Source organism: Acromyrmex echinatior, chromosome 11, assembly GCF_024713525.1.
Source record: "Acromyrmex echinatior isolate Ae372 chromosome 11, ASM2471352v2, whole genome shotgun sequence".
Classification (NCBI taxonomy): domain Eukaryota; kingdom Metazoa; phylum Arthropoda; class Insecta; order Hymenoptera; family Formicidae; genus Acromyrmex; species Acromyrmex echinatior.
The window spans coordinates 502633-520112 of NC_141862.1; the positions used below are offsets into that span (position 1 = coordinate 502633).

Consider the following 17480-nt stretch of genomic DNA (forward strand, 5'->3'; position numbering starts at 1 on the left):
CGCGCGTAACTTGAATTATATTCGAATCGGGGGAAACGGCGTGTCTTCTCCTTTTATAATAGTGCAAAGTAATGTACGAGGGGCGAATGAAATTCATGCGGCTAACGCGACGTGTTCCACGGAGATCACCCTCAATCCGCGACTGCAGACGGATAACTAACTTGGAAGCGTTCGGAGGCCAACAGCGAGCACTGTAAGCGTGGCTGCACCACGAACGTGGCGAGCGAAGGAGAGGGGGAACTTGGTGCTCTCGGCAAATTGAAAACAAACGCACCGCGATGCAGTGGCGTGCAGGCGACCGAGTAGTCGGAGCTGTCGGGCGATACGCGGCAACGTTCACTCCGGTGTACGAAATTTGCGCGCGAACGTCGCTGGCGTTTGAAATTTCGAGAGGGACCTCACCTCACTGTATTCGTCGCGCGCGACGAATCGTATCAAATATTATATCGGCGAGTATTATTACATCGAGCAGACGTGAATGAAATCAGATGTGACCGAAATTCATAGTTTAATTGCACGAGCCCTGTATATCCCGACATCGCTCTCTACAGCATAGTTCCTCGATTTCATAATGTCTCTCTCTCTTTCTCTCTCTCATTAATCGGAATGACACTCTTTTTTCAAATCGTCTACGACACACACACGGCAGCCACGCAGATACGTCACTGATGCTGTAGATTCTATTGTTTGTACAATGGCCCGGTCGACCCGAGCGCCTCCAGCTCCCTGCCTGTCTCCCTCCACCTGAGAAGCGCGCCGCTTCTCTCCCGTCGTTTCCATCCATTCCCCTCTCCTCCCCCCACCCCTCCCCCACGTAACGGCGCCCCCACGGAATTGCTGCCGCAAAAGGATGTTGGGGTTATCCTGGGGGGCGTGGGAAAAACCTGCTGTGGGAAAGAGTGGGTGGCCTCTACCTCACTCCACTTTTGCGATCATGACGATACGATATATATATGTATGTACATACATACACACACACACATATATATATATATCATATATATCGCGTCTATATGAGGCATTCACGCGTGCCTGTATTACATTTGTATATGTGTATGTGTAACACTGTAATAATACTACAGGAGACGTGCAATATGTGCGTATAATGAGAAAAAAATAGATATAGACACATTAGAGGTCTGTTTTTTATTCCCATCACTAGACAGTTGCACTTTATTTTACTATCTGTTTAAGTTCCAAAAGTGTACATTATAATTCAGTCACGGAAAACGGACCTAAATGAAAAAAAAGTACATATATAATAGAAAAAGAGATTTTGAAAAGTTTTCTTCGAGATTTCGGTCGATTTTTATTCGATAACTATTGCTAAAGATGAATGTTACGCACAATTGTCAGGCGTCTCTGCATAGAAAAAAAATTAATTGGATGATACAGCAAATCTGTACTTATTGCACGAATTCAACATAACTAAGAAGATTTGATGATTTAACAAATCACTAATGTTATTCGGTTATCAACTTTGCTACTTTAATATAAAAAAATTGACTGTCTATATATTACGACTATAGATTTGCTAAATCAGTAAAGTTTTTCAACTGTGTTTTTTTTTCCGTGTACGGCATTTTATAAATCTTTATAAATTTTTACTGAAAAGAGTTTATTACTTTCGGCTTTAAATTTAAATTGCAGATTTATGAGATGGGAAGGGGTAGATAAACAAAATTTGATCTCAATTTTATTAAACTGAAATGGAGACGCGATCGTTTTTTAGACAACAGATTCGCGTTTTCACATGAAAACTCGAAAAATTGTCGATTTATAAAATCGACAATTATAATATTATATAATTAATTTTTTAACTTTATTTTCCGAGACATTTATATTTATCTTAGCGTGGTCAAGAATTTTTCTAGCACAATCTTTCATTTTACGTGCGATTAATTATTGTTACTCTATTTTGCGTGTAATTTCCTATCGTTCTCGTGTGGCTCTTTACACTTACTTGATGGCTGATTTGCTGATATAATTTTCAACATTTTTCCAACTCGCGATAAGTATGACTTTCCCATTCGAATAAATTCGCCTGATGTCATTTCAGCTGCTTTCTATTTAATTTGTATCGTTGCGTGTCTCGCAACGACTCTTCCTCTCTGCCTGATCGGCTGATTGTTATAGCAGTCCGCTGAATTGCAAAATGAAGGGGAAGATAATTTAAAGTCATCGAGAAACAAAAAGTCTCTGTCTCTCTCTCTCTCTCTCTCTCTCTCTCTCTCTCTATATATATATATATATATATATATATATATATATATATACATATATATATACATATACACACATATATATGTGTGTGTGTGTGTGTGTGTGTGTGTGTGTTGATGCAGGTCACACGTAAACAATTACGAAATAACGCAACTAACAAACGAGAATGGATTGAAATGGATTGAGATTTTTAGAAATATTGATTCACGAATGTTAAAATGAATGCTTTTGAATCCTGAATGCATTTTTATTCATTTATAGGAATTGCATGGAGCACATCTCTATCAGCCTTTCAATCTAAAAATAATATTAGCTTTTTCTGTGTAATTCAATTGCATCCAATTGAATCCAAAAAACGTATTCGCTATTTAAAATACGCATTCGGGTAGAAAAAAATTTCAATCCATTCTAATCCATTCTCGTTTGCTGGGCAAGTATATGTATTGATAATATTCAACTGTAATAATAAACAAAGAAAAGTTTTCACCCAGTTATAAAGAAATTAAATATATATATCTGTGCGTTAAACGCTGCGACATAAAGTAGTACTTAGGTAGATGTGTAAGAAATAAAATCGCTAAATCATGCTAAATGGCGCTCCCTAATTATCGACTTGTGCAACGTGCTATGTATGGGCGCGACGTGTCCATTCTTTTTTCTATTTTTGCTCCTTTTGGCTTGTTTCGACGAACGTAACTTCTTATCGTAATAACGTCATCTTATATCGTCTCATACGTGTGATATGACGACGCGCCATCCGCGCCGCGAACTAAGTTTTTACAAAACCCGATTCCCACGCTCCTTCTTTCTATGGAGGCGCGAAGATACCAGCATGAAATTATACCGCGAGCGTGATCTCGATACGATCTACTATCGTAATTATCGCGCGATTCTAATTATTATCGTTGCCTCTAAGGAATAAGTAAGATGCGAAACAACGACGCATAATTAACTTGAATAAGCTGACTTCAAAACGCTCGAATGCATCGTCTAATATAGATTATAGATTATACATACGTTTGATACGTCACGTTCGAAGTTTTAACCTAACCCGGGTTGGATCGATGACGTCACAGGCTTTACTTTAATTTCTGATTGGACGAGATCAAAGCGCTTATTCTACTATGTGCTCTTTGTTTTCTTACCTTTTCTTACCTTTTCTTACCTTTTTTTCTTACCTTTTTTTCTCCTTTGCAACCATTTTATCAACGATCGTATTTTTTGTTACGTATTTCTTGTTTCTTTCGAAGTTCGTTAACTTTTCGTTTTATCTCGGGCGATATATAAAACGGAAAAACCAGATAAGAAGTAAAAAGAAATAGGAAACAAAAAGCATTGTAGAACAGGCTTAAAGGTAACGATACTTTCGGATATCCAAACATGAGTTGTCTGTTTTCTGTGGCTGAACTTTAAAGCGAGAAAGAGAGTTCTAGAACAGTCTAGTGCAGGAATAGAAAACAGACAACTCAATGGATTAACTAACTGGGTTGAGTTCCCAAAAACCCACTGTATGTACATAAACTCGAGAACGCTTGCATTTTTTCGCCATTACGGTCGTTAACAGAGAGATATTTTTTTTATGTAAATTAATTCGCGTCTCCAGCGTCTGCAAAAAGAAAAAAACAAAATAGGCGCAAACACCGCGGCGAGATCAGTCGAGCTGAGTCAAGTGCAGCTGACTTAGTGCCGTAATGATCGTTTGCTGTTTGTCGTTTGCTTCCTTCGTCAGCTGATTGCAGCTGACTGCGAAACAGTTGGAAACAGTGTGAACTACATGAACCGTTCGACCTAAGTCGACTCCACTGGACACTAAAATATTAAACGCGTGCTTTCATGCATGTGTGGATTTCTATACACTTGTGGATGATATTAATCATGTAAGTGTCTACGTATGAGTGTGATATGAGTAAAACTGATTCTACAATGAGTTGATAGTCGGAAATCTTAAGTCTTAACCAGTTTTAACCTAAATGACTGTTTTTTCGCATCTACTAGTTGTTAATTGTACAACGAGTCGTTTTTAATTCGACTAATGGGAAGGAATAAAGTCGAATTTGGTCTTCAGTCTTAAGAAAATCGGTAGTTTTAGTCGTACGAATTGGCTGTTGGCCAACTTCACCGATTCACCGACTTAAGACTTACCGGCGGGACTACCGGCTACCGACTCATTGTAGAATCAGCTTAATGAATTAATATTAAACGCGTATTTTCAGGTTAATAATTGAAGATGATAACAGTTGACATTTATGTAGACAATGGAAGAAAAATGTATCAGGAAAACGTTCGCATGTCTTTTAGTGTGACACACATGCGTATGTTTCCCTATCGTCACAATCTATGACATAATGGGAGTATACGGCTTGTGGAAGTTGCTCGAAGCATCCGGAAAGTCGGTACCCTTAGAAAGCCTCGAGGGCAAAGTCTTGGCAATCGGTGAGTATCGAGATATATATATATATATGTAATAAGTCTGATTACGAAAGCTTAAGTATAATTTTAATTATATTTAATTTTATTTTGATTATATTATAATATAAAATGAGGCAAACTTTATGATGTATCTCTTACAGATATATCGATATGGATATACCAAGTGTTGCAAGGATATCAAGATCGTCATGGCGTTTCTAGACCCAATGCCCATTTGCTTGGATTATTCACTAGGATATGCAAACTTCTGTATTACAAAATTAAGCCCGTTTTTGTCTTCGATGGAGGAGTACCTATGCTCAAGAAAAATACAATTGTAAATACGCGATAGATTATATCCTCTCTTTTCAACTGATTACAAATTAACAAATAATTAATCATCTCTAACTCATGTATTTAATGAAAAGAAGATATGATTCATTATATGAAATTTTAAACTTTTGCACTATGCATTTACGTACAAACTAAACTGTTCTTCTATCTTGATTATAATATTGTTCGTACTTAATTAGCTCACCGTGGGAACCAGGTAGTGAGAAAAGAGCCTTCTCATTCTTTTGTGTTTGCAGGCCTCGCGCAGGAAGCAGAAATCTATTGCCATGAGTAAGGCGCAGAAAATGAAGGCGGATTTGATAAACAACTTGATAAAGCACAGAGTTGTAAAAACTGTTCTTAATAAAGATTCCAAGGATCAAACTAGTAAAGCGATACAAATAACGATAAATACGCAAACCAACGAAGATATGTTTGTTCTACCTGATATGCCTAGCGTTAGCAACTTGCAGAGTTACGTTGATGACGATCAAGACGATTCCGATTCCCCTGTCGAACTAAGTCCACGGAAACAATCCAAATGGATGGGAAACATACATAATGTTGACGTAACCAGTAACGAATTTAAAGCATTACCTGCAGATGTCCGTTATGACATACTCACTGACCTTAAAGAAACGAGAAAACAAAATTCCTGGGGTCGTTTATATGAAATGCCTCAAGTATGTACAAATGTAAAACAATATCTAAACACTGTATATATGTTGAGTATCCCACAATTCGAAATTTTAATAACATTATTCTTGACTTAAAAATAAGACAAAAATCCTAATATTAAAATATTTCACTAATCATTATTTCATGTTTAAACATAGAAAATAATTATATATGCGACGTGTACATAACATAAAAATATTACAGGATATTAAAAATAATAAATATATATAACTAATTAAAAATTATTATACCCTCAACACTTTGGTATTAGGATATGTCTTATTTTTAAGTCAGGAATATGTTAAAATTTCAATCACGAATTGTAGAACACTCTATATATATATTATATATATATATATATATATATATATATATATATATGTGCGTATGTATGTATGCATGTATGTATGTATGTGTGTGGGAGTACAAATGTATATCATGTTCGATGTAGGAATCACAAGAGTTCTCAGGCTTCCAGTTGAAACGTTTGCTTAAACGTAGACATGTGCAAACATCTTTAGAATCCGCTGAAAAGGAAATGGGTGGAAAGACACTTACCTTGGAAGAGTTGGACAAGTTACTGACTGAACAAGGTGTTGATACAAAGAGTAGAGACGCAGCTTTTCGAGTAGCTATGGATAGCACAACCAGATTGATTTATATCAGTGGTACGTGCAATAAATGTTGAAATATCATTAATTGTTTCTTGTTATCACATCGTGAATCTATTTAATAATGAATTTTACATTTATTTCATACAGACAAAAATGCATTAGCAAAAAAATCTATTACAAATGAAACAGAGCCGAACAAAAGTGATATGTTACAGAATGTAAATGAAGAAATTGAACCTGTTGCTGGCCCAAGTAATCCTATGCCAATCGTAGAAAATATTAATGAGTATGAATTAAACGATTCCGATAGTGAGAATAATGTATCAATCTATGATGATGCTCTACCCATTGCAGAAAACATAAATGAATACACATTTGATAGTGAGTGGGAATCTGAAAATGATATAAACGAATCATTGACATTATTGGAGAAAAATATGATAAATCCTGCATTAACATATATGTTAGAATATAGCGATTTGTCCCAGAATCAAATTATGCAACTTATTAAACGTAATAAGGATGAAAGTCGCAAGACGGTAAGCAAAAACATTAAAGATACCACAAAAAAAGATATTTACATAGAATTAGCAAAGCCAGATGATAAATCGGTATTAACATTTCCTGAAAATTGTGAGCAAGTTTTGAAATCCGTAGAATCACAAAGTATGAAAGACGCATGCATATCTAAAGAGAATACGGCCGATGAATTAATTTCAAGTAGTCCAGAATCGGATAATCTCACTCAAGTTAAACTATTGGAGAATAATATCAAGACTTCAAATATTACTATTACATCTGATGTTTCAAGTTTGGATAAAGAAATAATATCAGACAAACATTATCTTGCCCCAAAATCTAATAATATAATACGAATAGATACATCTGAATCCGATTCTGACGATTTCATTGAAATTCAAGATGTTCCGATACATGATATGAATATTTCAAGAAAAACGAAGAAAAAAGATATCGAGATAACTTTCAAAATCGATAAAGAATTAGAAGATGATATATTTACCGATATATTTAGGGAAGTGAATAAAGAGAAAGTTATACCAGTGAGTCCGGAACAAGAACAATTTGTTGATATGGTAAATGGAGAACAGCAAACACAATTAATTTCTGAAAACAGTAGTGAGAGAGAAGATACTCTTATCTTAGATACTATATATGAAGAATCAATCAGGGAAAAAACAAAAACTAAATTGCCAGAAAATATTGAATTAAGCAAGAATATACTGGATGGCGAAGACATAATATGTGACAGCGAAAATTCGAGTAAATCGATCGAGCATAGTACGGATACGTCTACTCGAGTTAATTCTTTAGACGAATGTATACAGAAAAAACCACAAGTGTTACCTACTAATAAAGAAGATTTGATAGAATTGAAAGTAAGCTTAACATTATTTCTATAAACAAGTGGATAATAATTTTATTGCATTTGTATTTATTTATCTGATATGATTATGTAATTACAGGAACAATTAGAAGATCAGCAGGAAGAACTTGCGAGAGACATTGGCAAATTCGAGAGACAAGCTACCAATATTTCTGAGCAAATAAAAACCGATGCACAGGTATACTCGAAAATGTATAGGCAGCTGTGTGTGTTTGATTATAATACAATATATTCATTGTTGCATACTATTATATTATATTCGTTTATAGGATTTACTACGTTTATTCGGAATACCATACATAATAGCTCCCATGGAAGCGGAAGCACAGTGTGCATATTTGGAACAGATTAAACTAACCGACGGCACAATTACAGATGATTCCGATATCTGGCTTTTTGGAGGTCAATGCGTATACAAGAATTTTTTCAATCACAACAAAAGAATGTTGCGATTTCGTGCCTGTGATATTCAACATCATTTTAGTAAGTACTGGTAGATTCATTGTTTTCTTAAGCTAATGTAGCAATAATATAATACTAATTAATATATATATGTAATATATATATATATATATATATATATATGTATATGTTATTTCTGTGAAAAAATCAATTATTATAGATCTAACAACAAAATAATTATATATCACAGAACTTAACCGCAATCAATTGATACAATTGGCCCTTTTGGTTGGTAGTGATTATACCACGGGAGTGGCTGGCGTTGGACCAGTTACTGCGCTAGAAATATTAGCCGCGTTTCCTGCCGATGGAGATAACGTATTACATGGGTTACATAATTTTTGTTCGTGGATAAAGAAGGGAATGTTTGTTGCTCCTGGGAAAACAGGCTTACGTAATAAATTGCGAAACCTGAAATTGAACAAAGGTAAGCGGTAATTTCATCTATAGACTGATAAGGATGAGTAAAACTAAGTGGAATAAGTGATTATGAGTAACATAACTGATTACTTGACAGATTTCCCAAATCAAGCAATTGTCCAAGCGTATCTTTTTCCTACGGTTGACGAGTCGAAAGAAACTTTTACCTGGGACAAACCAAACGTTGTGCTTCTCTGCGACTATACCAGGCAGAAATTTGGATGGACAAAGGACAAGTTCGATAATACAATGATACCGGTATTGAGGAGAATGAAAGAAAATAAGAATCAAAAATTATTAGATATGTACTTGATAGCAAAAGCGTCTCCGCACTCGATTGAATCAAGCTTAAGTAAGAGAGTGCAGAAGGCTTTACATAGACTGAATAGTGACGATGTAGAGACGGATAGCAACATAAATGGCAAACCTCGACTTAAGAAAAGTAAAAAAGATGATGTTGTCCAAAAATCAAATACAGAAAAGAATTCAGAATTTGAATTTACTGAACTTGAGACACCGACTGATAAGATTAAAAATGCTATCCATGAGAAAGAGAGACCTATTAAAGCCATTAATAAAGAAAAATACAACAAGGAATATATACCGCAACGAGAGAAAGATAAGAAAAGCGCATTAGAAAAGAAACTGCATGCTATAGAAATATTTAGGAAATCAAAACAAGGCTTAAGCAAAACAAGAAAGGTAAAATACAAAATACGAAAAGTCAAGGAACAGGCAGAACTATCGGAAAGTGATAGCAACTAGATTTATTTGATAAAAGAGATGGAAAAATGCACATTTTTATCAGACTGTATCAAACTCTATTACACGCTTTTTTGAAAGATATTACTTAAGTATGTTGTGCGAGCGCCCACTTGTGTGTATACATGCGTGTGTCATTATTGTAAATGTAAAATATTTATGCACATAATTTATCTCTATAATAATGGCGTAGCTATATAGATTAAGAATGTCTTGTAAATTTTTCTCCATAATTTAATGATTATGCTTTCCATTTTTTATACAAGTTGACACAAATGTTATTCTATCTTGTTTAACATTCAGAGAGTAACAAAGATAGAAAGACATTTTTGTCGACTTGTGCCATCTTCTTTTTCCTCGTTAATGACTCCCGCGGCAATACGCCACGATACGACCAGTAGCGACGGTAGTAAAGGGGATAGAAGCCCAAGGAGTAGGGCACGCTTCACGCACCCTCGAAGAAGGAGCGCCAGTGAGAGAAAGTCTAGTTATATTTGTATATTCGCAGCCAATAGGAGTCGGCATAATTTTGGAATGGGATTAACATGGAGAGATATCATTATTGGATTCGGGGAATTTATTACGAAGGTAGTTAACGATTTTGTCAGCCTAGTCTGTTGATAAAGAATATTACGTGATTAATGTCCTGAGGATCTCCGCAAGAAGAGCTTACAATGTTCTTTCTATAGAGACTGTATTGGAGACTATAGTGATTGGATCTCATGCCATTGATCATGACAATTTCCTCTCTTTTGAGTGATTTTTGAAAATATCAGGAATTAACAGCGAGGCTTGAATAATATTCTGCGTATAAGCTGTCCTTTGACATGCGCTTGCTCTTCAAGAAAGGTGGAGAATTTCATGTTCTTATTAAAAACTTAGAGTCCAGGAAATCCGCACATGGGATACTGTGGACGGTCACCTGGGGTACAAATATCCTTGGCGAGTTGATCTGTTATTTCATTTCCAACAATGCCCTTGTGGGAGGATACCCAGAAGAGGGTGCAATTTTCTTGAAGCATTGTCCAAAGCAGAGATATTTAAGCAGGGTAGTCAGGTTGCTTGTACCAGAATTAACGTGACTGATTGCCTCTAACACGCTTCTCGAGTCCGTATAGATAATGATATCGGAGCAGCTGCGTTCTGCAGCCATGCGCAATGCCGAACGGTCGCTCAGACTTCAGCCGAAAAAGTGAAGGTTTCAGGCGGTAACGAATGCATAATGTTGATATTGAGTTCCGGGGAATGATGCCGGCACCCGCCGCTGCCATATTGTCCAGTTTAGATTCGTCAGTGTAGAATGAGACGTAGGAGAAAGTAAATTCTGTTCTAAGAGCGAACTCAATTTGGAAAGTTACTGGAGGATTAGAATTATCGATCGAGGACATACAATCGTTGAAGGGGTAGATGAAGATGTAGACAGGATTATAAGAGAGAAAAGGAGAAATATTTGAGCGATGGATGCTAGTGTTTACATGTTTTTGCACAGCGTAGACGCGCAAACCCAGAATTTTCCTAAGAGCATCAGCTCGTTTGGATTATATGTAGCGTCTTCATGGCTTTAAACCTATCGGGGACCGGGTTATCAAGGATAGCGAGGTTTTTATATAAGAATTTGGAGGTGAAGCGAATGTAGAGAGGAATTCCTTTTAATTTCGCGAAGAGGACGTTTGTAGGTGTAGAGATCCTGTAACCACCCGCACATCGAAGAGCCTTGAATTATAGTCTTTGAAGTTTGAGGAAGAACCTTTGATGGTCCTTTAGCTGAAATTTGGCTGCCATATTCGATTGAACTGCGGAAGACTGTGCGATATATCAGCAGGAGTGAATGGGAGCCCCACCAAACCCCAGCCAGGAAAGAAATGGTGTTAATAACCTTTCTGAATGAGGTATTCTAAGTGCATTTTACCGTTGAGAAATTTTATTGACTTGACCAACTGCAAGTCCTGTCTATTGATGTGAAGAGGTCTGGACATGTTCAGCTTCTGTTTGTTTCTGGTGAAAACTGTAAACGTTGACTTGCTAGGAGACAGATATAGTCCACGGTTTCTCAGGAAGGAGAAGAGTTTATTGAGCGTAGCCTGTACTGCGATTCTAGTTTATCTGTGTTTATCTGTTTGTGGAGAAAACGACAATGGCGTTAGAGTATTGTAGAATGTGAGCGCTTTCGAAGATGCACTGGGTGATATCCTTGGCGTAAATATTGAAGAGAAGAGGGCTTAACGCAGATCCCTGGGGAGTGCCCTTGAAGGGATCAGGGCCCTTTGAGTAGATCATCCTCTACTGAAAAGATGTGGCGTTCATATATTAGATTGCCGATAAATCTTCTAACTCAGATCGAAATCCCCATATTCATCAAATCATTAAGGAGGATTGACGGGATTACATTGTCGAAGGTTCCCATAATGTCGAAGAAAGCGCTCGACTCAGTAGATACTCTTTTTTTCCGCGAAGCCGGCATAAATATGGTTCGTTAGAGTGACTGGATTGTCGGCACAATAGCATCCTGGTCTAAAACCCAGTTGGAAACGAGGTAGAATGCGCTCTGATTCGAGCCACCTTAGTAAAGTAGATGACTTTTTCCAAGATTTTTAATAGGCAGGAGATAAGCGAGATGGGGCGGAGGTCCCTCCCCCCTAGTTTGGGGATAAAAATTATAAAAGATTGTCGCCAGCTTTCTGGGAAATCGTCTTCCGCGAAGAGATCGTTGAGGATGGCCAGAAGGCATACAAGGTGAACCATTGGCATAATGGCGATAGCAATACTGGAGATGACCAATCAAATGTTACCCAATATGCAATTTCTTGCGTATAATAGCGTTGGTATACTGGAACAGCCAATCAAATTTTATCCAAAATTCACGCGCAACCATGGGAATAGCTCACCTTGTATATTTCCATCATGAGTAGACTCGGTCAGAGCTAGAAGGATCTTTACTTCGACTAAAGCGGTGGAGTTTCTTACAAATTCTAATCAATAACGTGATTTTCAAGTACCAAAAATACACGTGATAAGGATAAAGGAAACTAAGATATGTGATGATGACTCTAGAATCCGTTTAGAGATATCATAAAATATTTGTAAGATTGAATTTCAAAAGGGTCTTTAGAGTAGATAAAAAAAAGATCAAAAGGAAAAAATGATAGGTTAGCAAATAAGAAGAATAGTCGGAAATAAGATTGTCAGGAATGTTTAGGAAAACATGTTTAGGAAAACTCATGTTTAGGAAAACATGTGTAAAAAACTTTATATTAAAAATGTAACAATTGTTACGTGGCACGTAACAGCTGACAAAATCGTCAAATTGCATCAGGGGAACTAAAATTGAGGAGGGACGGCATGCCGTCCTCCGGGGGATCACCGCCGACACCGGCCGGAAGATCTGGCATGGCGCCGGTGGAACAGAGAGATGAGGGTTGTTACTTTTAGAGCAAGGAGAAATCTCGGATGGGATCTGAAGACAGGCCCCCCGCACCAACAATAACCGTCTCGACGGCAAAACCCCAGTAATCATGAATAATAGCGAATTAGCTGAGACAACCGAACACGTACCATAACACGATTCGGCGTAAACTCGACTTGTGCCGCCAAATGGACAGCACCCCATAGCCCCATAATCCTCATAATTCGTCGTGTGTACATAATACAATTAATCTGCTAGGACTCAGTTTCACAACTCACGGTTAACTATGGTCACCGACGAGATACTATTACCCATACAGCACAGAAAGGTTGCAAAAACATTGCAGAATAATTTCACTGAAACATTGCAATATTGCATGGTGGTTGCGAAACATTGCTGAATAATTGCTGCAAGATTCCAACAATGTTAAGATATCCGCTTTCTGTTATATGACAATGAAACGTTCCAGCAATATTGCAATGTAATGTATTTGGATAAATTTTATGACTCGCAGCGTATTACACAGAAAGAAAAAATTTTATATTAAGGAATTGTAAGAATATTGTAAGACCATGTACGGATTTTTAATTTAGAACGATGTTTATATTATTGTAAGATTGCATTGAAAAGGATTGTAAGGTTGAAACGTTTGTTTATTTTAATTATTTTGTATCAATTTTGCTTATTTAAATTAAAATTCTTTTATACGTTATTGGCTTTTTGCCCTTCTTTTATACTATCTTTTGTTTAAAATAAAACTTAGCTATGAAATGACCGTCAAATAATAGATGAATGAATTTTTTATTTAAATATAAAATGAATATTAATTATTATATCACAAAAATGACTGTTAAACTAAAAGACTGTACTACATAAATATTGTAAAAATTTATATTTTTATATTAGTGTAACAATTAAAGAATTACAGTTTTGCAATATTTGTGGAATATTACAAGCATATTATTGATATTTTGCAAGCATATTGTTAATTTACATTTCTGTAATATCTCTGCAATGTTACATTGCAATCTGCAACATTGCAGCAATCTTCCGTGCTGTATGGGTTTATACATGCTCATATGCACTTGTAAGGGATGAAACACAATAATCGTTATTTTTATTGAATATATCTAAATCATATTTGTCATTTCTTAGTGAAACGTTCCTTTCATTATTCAATCTAACGAAATAGCTTTTCTTTACATCACATCTAAACTATATAAATATATATATAATATATGATTAATTACATCGTACGTATTTTTTGTGATTATTCATATCGGATCATCTAAAAAGTATCCGCGGTTTTTAGATGACCCAATATTATATCCAAATTTCAAATAATATTCTAGTAATAATATTTTATTATATAAATCGTAATACAAGTATTATATATTAATACTGTATTATTATAATATTCCTGCACTTATTATCTCGGATTATACTAGATTCTATTATATTATGATAACTTACGTCTCTCTTACAATATTATAATACATTGTCTTTTCGATATTTATTCAGTTTTGTTACAAATATACACATACTATATACATATACTTTATTGTTCTTGGTAACCTACTATCCTTGATAATCTATTCTTTTATTTAGTACTTTATATTAAATAATAATATTAATAGATCTTGATTTTAAAACATTTAGATATTTCAGAATTTTCTTGAATTATATTACGTCTACACGTTACTGCGTTATATTTACTATTCCAATTATATCAGATTGAATAGATGGAAATGAATTATCTTATTATATTCATTTAATATATCAGCTGAATCTTTTTATAATACTCAATCATAGTCCATGTTAACTAACCACTATTAATCATAGCCAATGTTAACTAACCACTATTAAATAAATATTGGGTCATCTCAAAAGTATCCGCGATTTTTTGTCACTAGATGTGTGTTGATGGTCATATATCTAGTGACAAAGTACCGCGGATACTTTTTAGATGACCCAATATTTAATACATATATTTATACATATTTTCACACATACTGTCATTTCATGTTCCGTCATTATTATTAGACTTATTTAATAATATATTTAATAATATTTTATAATAATATTTATAATAATATTTTATAATAATATTTTATAATAATTATTTCACCTTACAGCTACTTTCATTTACTTTAATAAGTTGTATCGAAAGCGATACCCCTTTTTCCCTTAATTATTTTCTCGATCAGTGTCATCTATCATTTCGATAAATTAAAAGTATATTGCCACTTTGTCAATCAATTTAACGTTACTTTAATTTTCATGTTTCATGACTATTACGTCAACATCGAATCAACATTAACTAAATTACCTAAGCTTCAATTATTATCGAGAAGAGGCTCCGTAAGTTTCCGTTCGGCTTACGGATTCATTTTCGTCATCTCTAACTAAATATAACAGTTGTAATTTTAATTTGAATTTGCTGGGATGTCGCTTGTTCGTGCTATCTCATCCTAACTCGGCATCTTCACCCGGGACATAACAATAGCATAACGCCGCCTCCATATGAAAAAGATTCTAATAGCTCTTGCACACCAGCGCGATACGCGACATTCGATACGCGATATCCAAGTTGCCTTCAGTGCATCTATGTATTATTTTATCCTTGTTATTTACCAAATGTTAAAGGATAAATAATATTGTACATGGTCCGGATAAATTTCCGAATACAATCCAATAATCATATTGGGTCATCTAAAAAGTATCCGCGGTTTTTGTTACTAGATGGTGTTGACCATCAATACCATCTAGTGACAAAACCGCGGATACTTTGTCACTAGATATATGACCATCAACACACATCTAGTGACAAAAAACCGCGGATACTTTTTAGATGACCCAATACAATTTTTCCAAGTATCGCGACGTCGCAGCAAAAGTTGAGCAAAGTTGAACATTTCTCGTACGAGACAAGCGAATGGGTCGATCTGCGCATGGCTACACAAAAAGCAAAATTAATTGAAAAATATGATTTTGGGATCAATCAAAGATGGAAAGTGAAAAGTGAAAAATTTCTCCATTAATTTCAATGGTAAAAATTTTCACTTTTCCTAGGGATAAAGTTTCATGATTGATATCCTTATACATACTCTAGTACATACACCTTGATATACAATATGTAACAAAATATAATTAGAGTGAAATCACATAGTGTGGAAAAGGACTGCGGAATAGAGAATGCGTCATTCAAATAACCAATTAGCGCTATTCGAATAACGCTGAATAACGCTGAATGGTTGTTTCTATGACGCATTTTTTATTTCGCAGTCATTTTCCGCATCATGTGATTTCATTCTTACAACCTCTACTAGAAAAATTATATATATGCTTATTGAACTATGTTCGGAAATTTATCCGGGTGCACCCATGTATTATTTATCCTCGTTTAATATTCGGTGAATAACAAGGATAAAATGATACATAGATGCATTTGAGTGAAAACAATCTGGATGTCGCGCATCGCGCAAGAGTCATAAATGATATGGACTGTGGTCAAAGTCTCGCTACAAATGCTTTGAAGCATTTGATGGACCAATTAGAAGAAAGAATTTTACAAATTGATCAATTAAAAAACGTTTCGAAGCATTTACAACATCGCGTTGACCATATAAGTACATAGTATGGACACTAAACTTTGTTTTTTGTAGTCTTCAATTTTTAATGCGCATGCGTCAGTTTCCAACCAAGAATATGGCTGCCTTCAGTTGAAATTGCAGGTTAGATTAGGTTAACTAGATCTTTTTCCCATAAAATATAATTAATCAAATTAAGTTTTACTAAAAAATTTTTTTCGGAGACGCTATATTGTGTAGACTGTTATATTTGTATACGATAAAGTATTTCTCGTAATAAAAATAATATGCATTTGTGTACGTATATTATTAAATTAAAATTTCACATTTAATTACAATTTTCATGCAATATATTATATTTTTATACTTAATTATTTAATTACTTAATTATTTAATTATTTAATTTTGATATAGTATTTAATCAATTATTATTTATAATTTATTTATTACTGTTTAATATTATTATTGTTATCAATGTGAATATTGGCACTTACAACGATTTTAGCACGCTAACGTGCTATAATTTACGATACTATAGAATTTTAGAGATAAAAGCGGGTTCTGAATACGAGCCATTATCTTTATATAATGATTCGTTAACATTATATTATGTAATTATTAGGTGTTGGAATTAATTCGTAGCGTTTTACAAGTGATGGGAAGTACTTTCATTAATGTATTTTTTAATGCTCATGTGAAATAAATAACATTCTTTCATTAAAAACGCTACGAATTAATTCCAACACCTAATATTATGAATAATTAATGATTTAAAAATATACTCGCTATAAATAATTTTCTTAATACGATCGAATTATGTCTTTTTTTTAGAAAAATCATTCTGTAACTTTATAAAAACTTAAATTTATAAACGCCTTTCCAATCTAGAACATGGCGGCGAGTCATGTGACCTGGAACCCACTACATAAAAGATGCTGACACTTAGTGTCCATATTATATATATTTATACTGTGATGATGGTCGATGAGCGCGTCGTCGCGCGTAGAATCCGCCTTAAGGAAAAACTCCCCTTCCTGTTGCGCAAGAGAGGAGTTAGAGTGGAGGCGTGGGACGCCTAAGAAAATTATCCAATCACATTTTACGTGCGATTTTATAAGAGAAATGCAATTAGATAATTTTCTGTATGCATATGTTTATGCAGCTATGCAAGTTTGTGTTGG

General features: G+C 34.9%; 1 protein-coding gene and 2 long non-coding RNA genes across 7 annotated transcripts; 1 reads left to right on the forward strand and 2 right to left on the reverse strand.

Annotated features, from left to right (window-relative positions):
* Nucleotides 1-342: 342 nt before the first annotated feature.
* Nucleotides 343-9559, forward strand: mus201 (rad2 superfamily protein mus201). 4 transcript variants are annotated; one of them, XM_087411594.1, is made up of 11 exons: nucleotides 343-449; nucleotides 3827-4100; nucleotides 4437-4656; nucleotides 4794-4969; nucleotides 5223-5648; nucleotides 6095-6311; nucleotides 6405-7654; nucleotides 7742-7840; nucleotides 7932-8145; nucleotides 8315-8551; nucleotides 8642-9559. In XM_087411594.1, exons 3-11 carry the CDS (start codon nucleotides 4569-4571, stop codon nucleotides 9307-9309), a joined length of 3375 nt encoding a protein of 1124 aa, XP_087267720.1. In that variant the 5' UTR covers nucleotides 343-449; nucleotides 3827-4100; nucleotides 4437-4568; the 3' UTR covers nucleotides 9310-9559. The 4 variants fall into 4 exon arrangements, with proteins under 4 accessions (XP_087267720.1, XP_087267719.1, XP_011068202.2 ...); XM_087411593.1 differs by lacking the exon at nucleotides 343-449 and adding an exon at nucleotides 3624-3731; XM_011069900.2 differs by lacking the exon at nucleotides 343-449 and having other exon boundaries at nucleotides 3721-4100.
* On the reverse strand, nucleotides 1866-3324 carry LOC147907974 (uncharacterized). The gene is made up of 2 exons (XR_015546823.1): nucleotides 3241-3324; nucleotides 1866-2143 (listed from the first exon to the last, which is right to left on the reverse strand). It is a non-coding gene; the product is annotated as an uncharacterized LOC147907974 (long non-coding RNA).
* LOC147907975 (uncharacterized) lies at nucleotides 4856-5499 on the reverse strand. Of its 2 annotated transcripts, none has more exons than XR_015546821.1 (3): nucleotides 5410-5499; nucleotides 5171-5244; nucleotides 4856-4946 (listed from the first exon to the last, which is right to left on the reverse strand). It is a non-coding gene; the product is annotated as an uncharacterized LOC147907975 (long non-coding RNA). The 2 variants fall into 2 exon arrangements; XR_015546822.1 differs by having other exon boundaries at nucleotides 5158-5244.
* Nucleotides 9560-17480: the final 7921 nt, after the last annotated feature.

What these genes read in the sequence shown, in the direction of transcription:
- mus201 (XM_087411594.1), top strand. Translation starts at nt 4,569, where the DNA reads ATGGGAGTATACGGCTTGTGGAAGTTGCTCGAAGCATCCGGAAAGTCG. An exon ending in GGGCAAAGTCTTGGCAATCG is followed by an intron (nt 4,657 to 4,793) that starts GTGAGTATCGAG and finishes TATCTCTTACAG; the next exon opens with ATATATCGATATGGATATAC. An exon ending in TGCTCAAGAAAAATACAATT is followed by an intron (nt 4,970 to 5,222) that starts GTAAATACGCGA and finishes TTGTGTTTGCAG; the next exon opens with GCCTCGCGCAGGAAGCAGAA.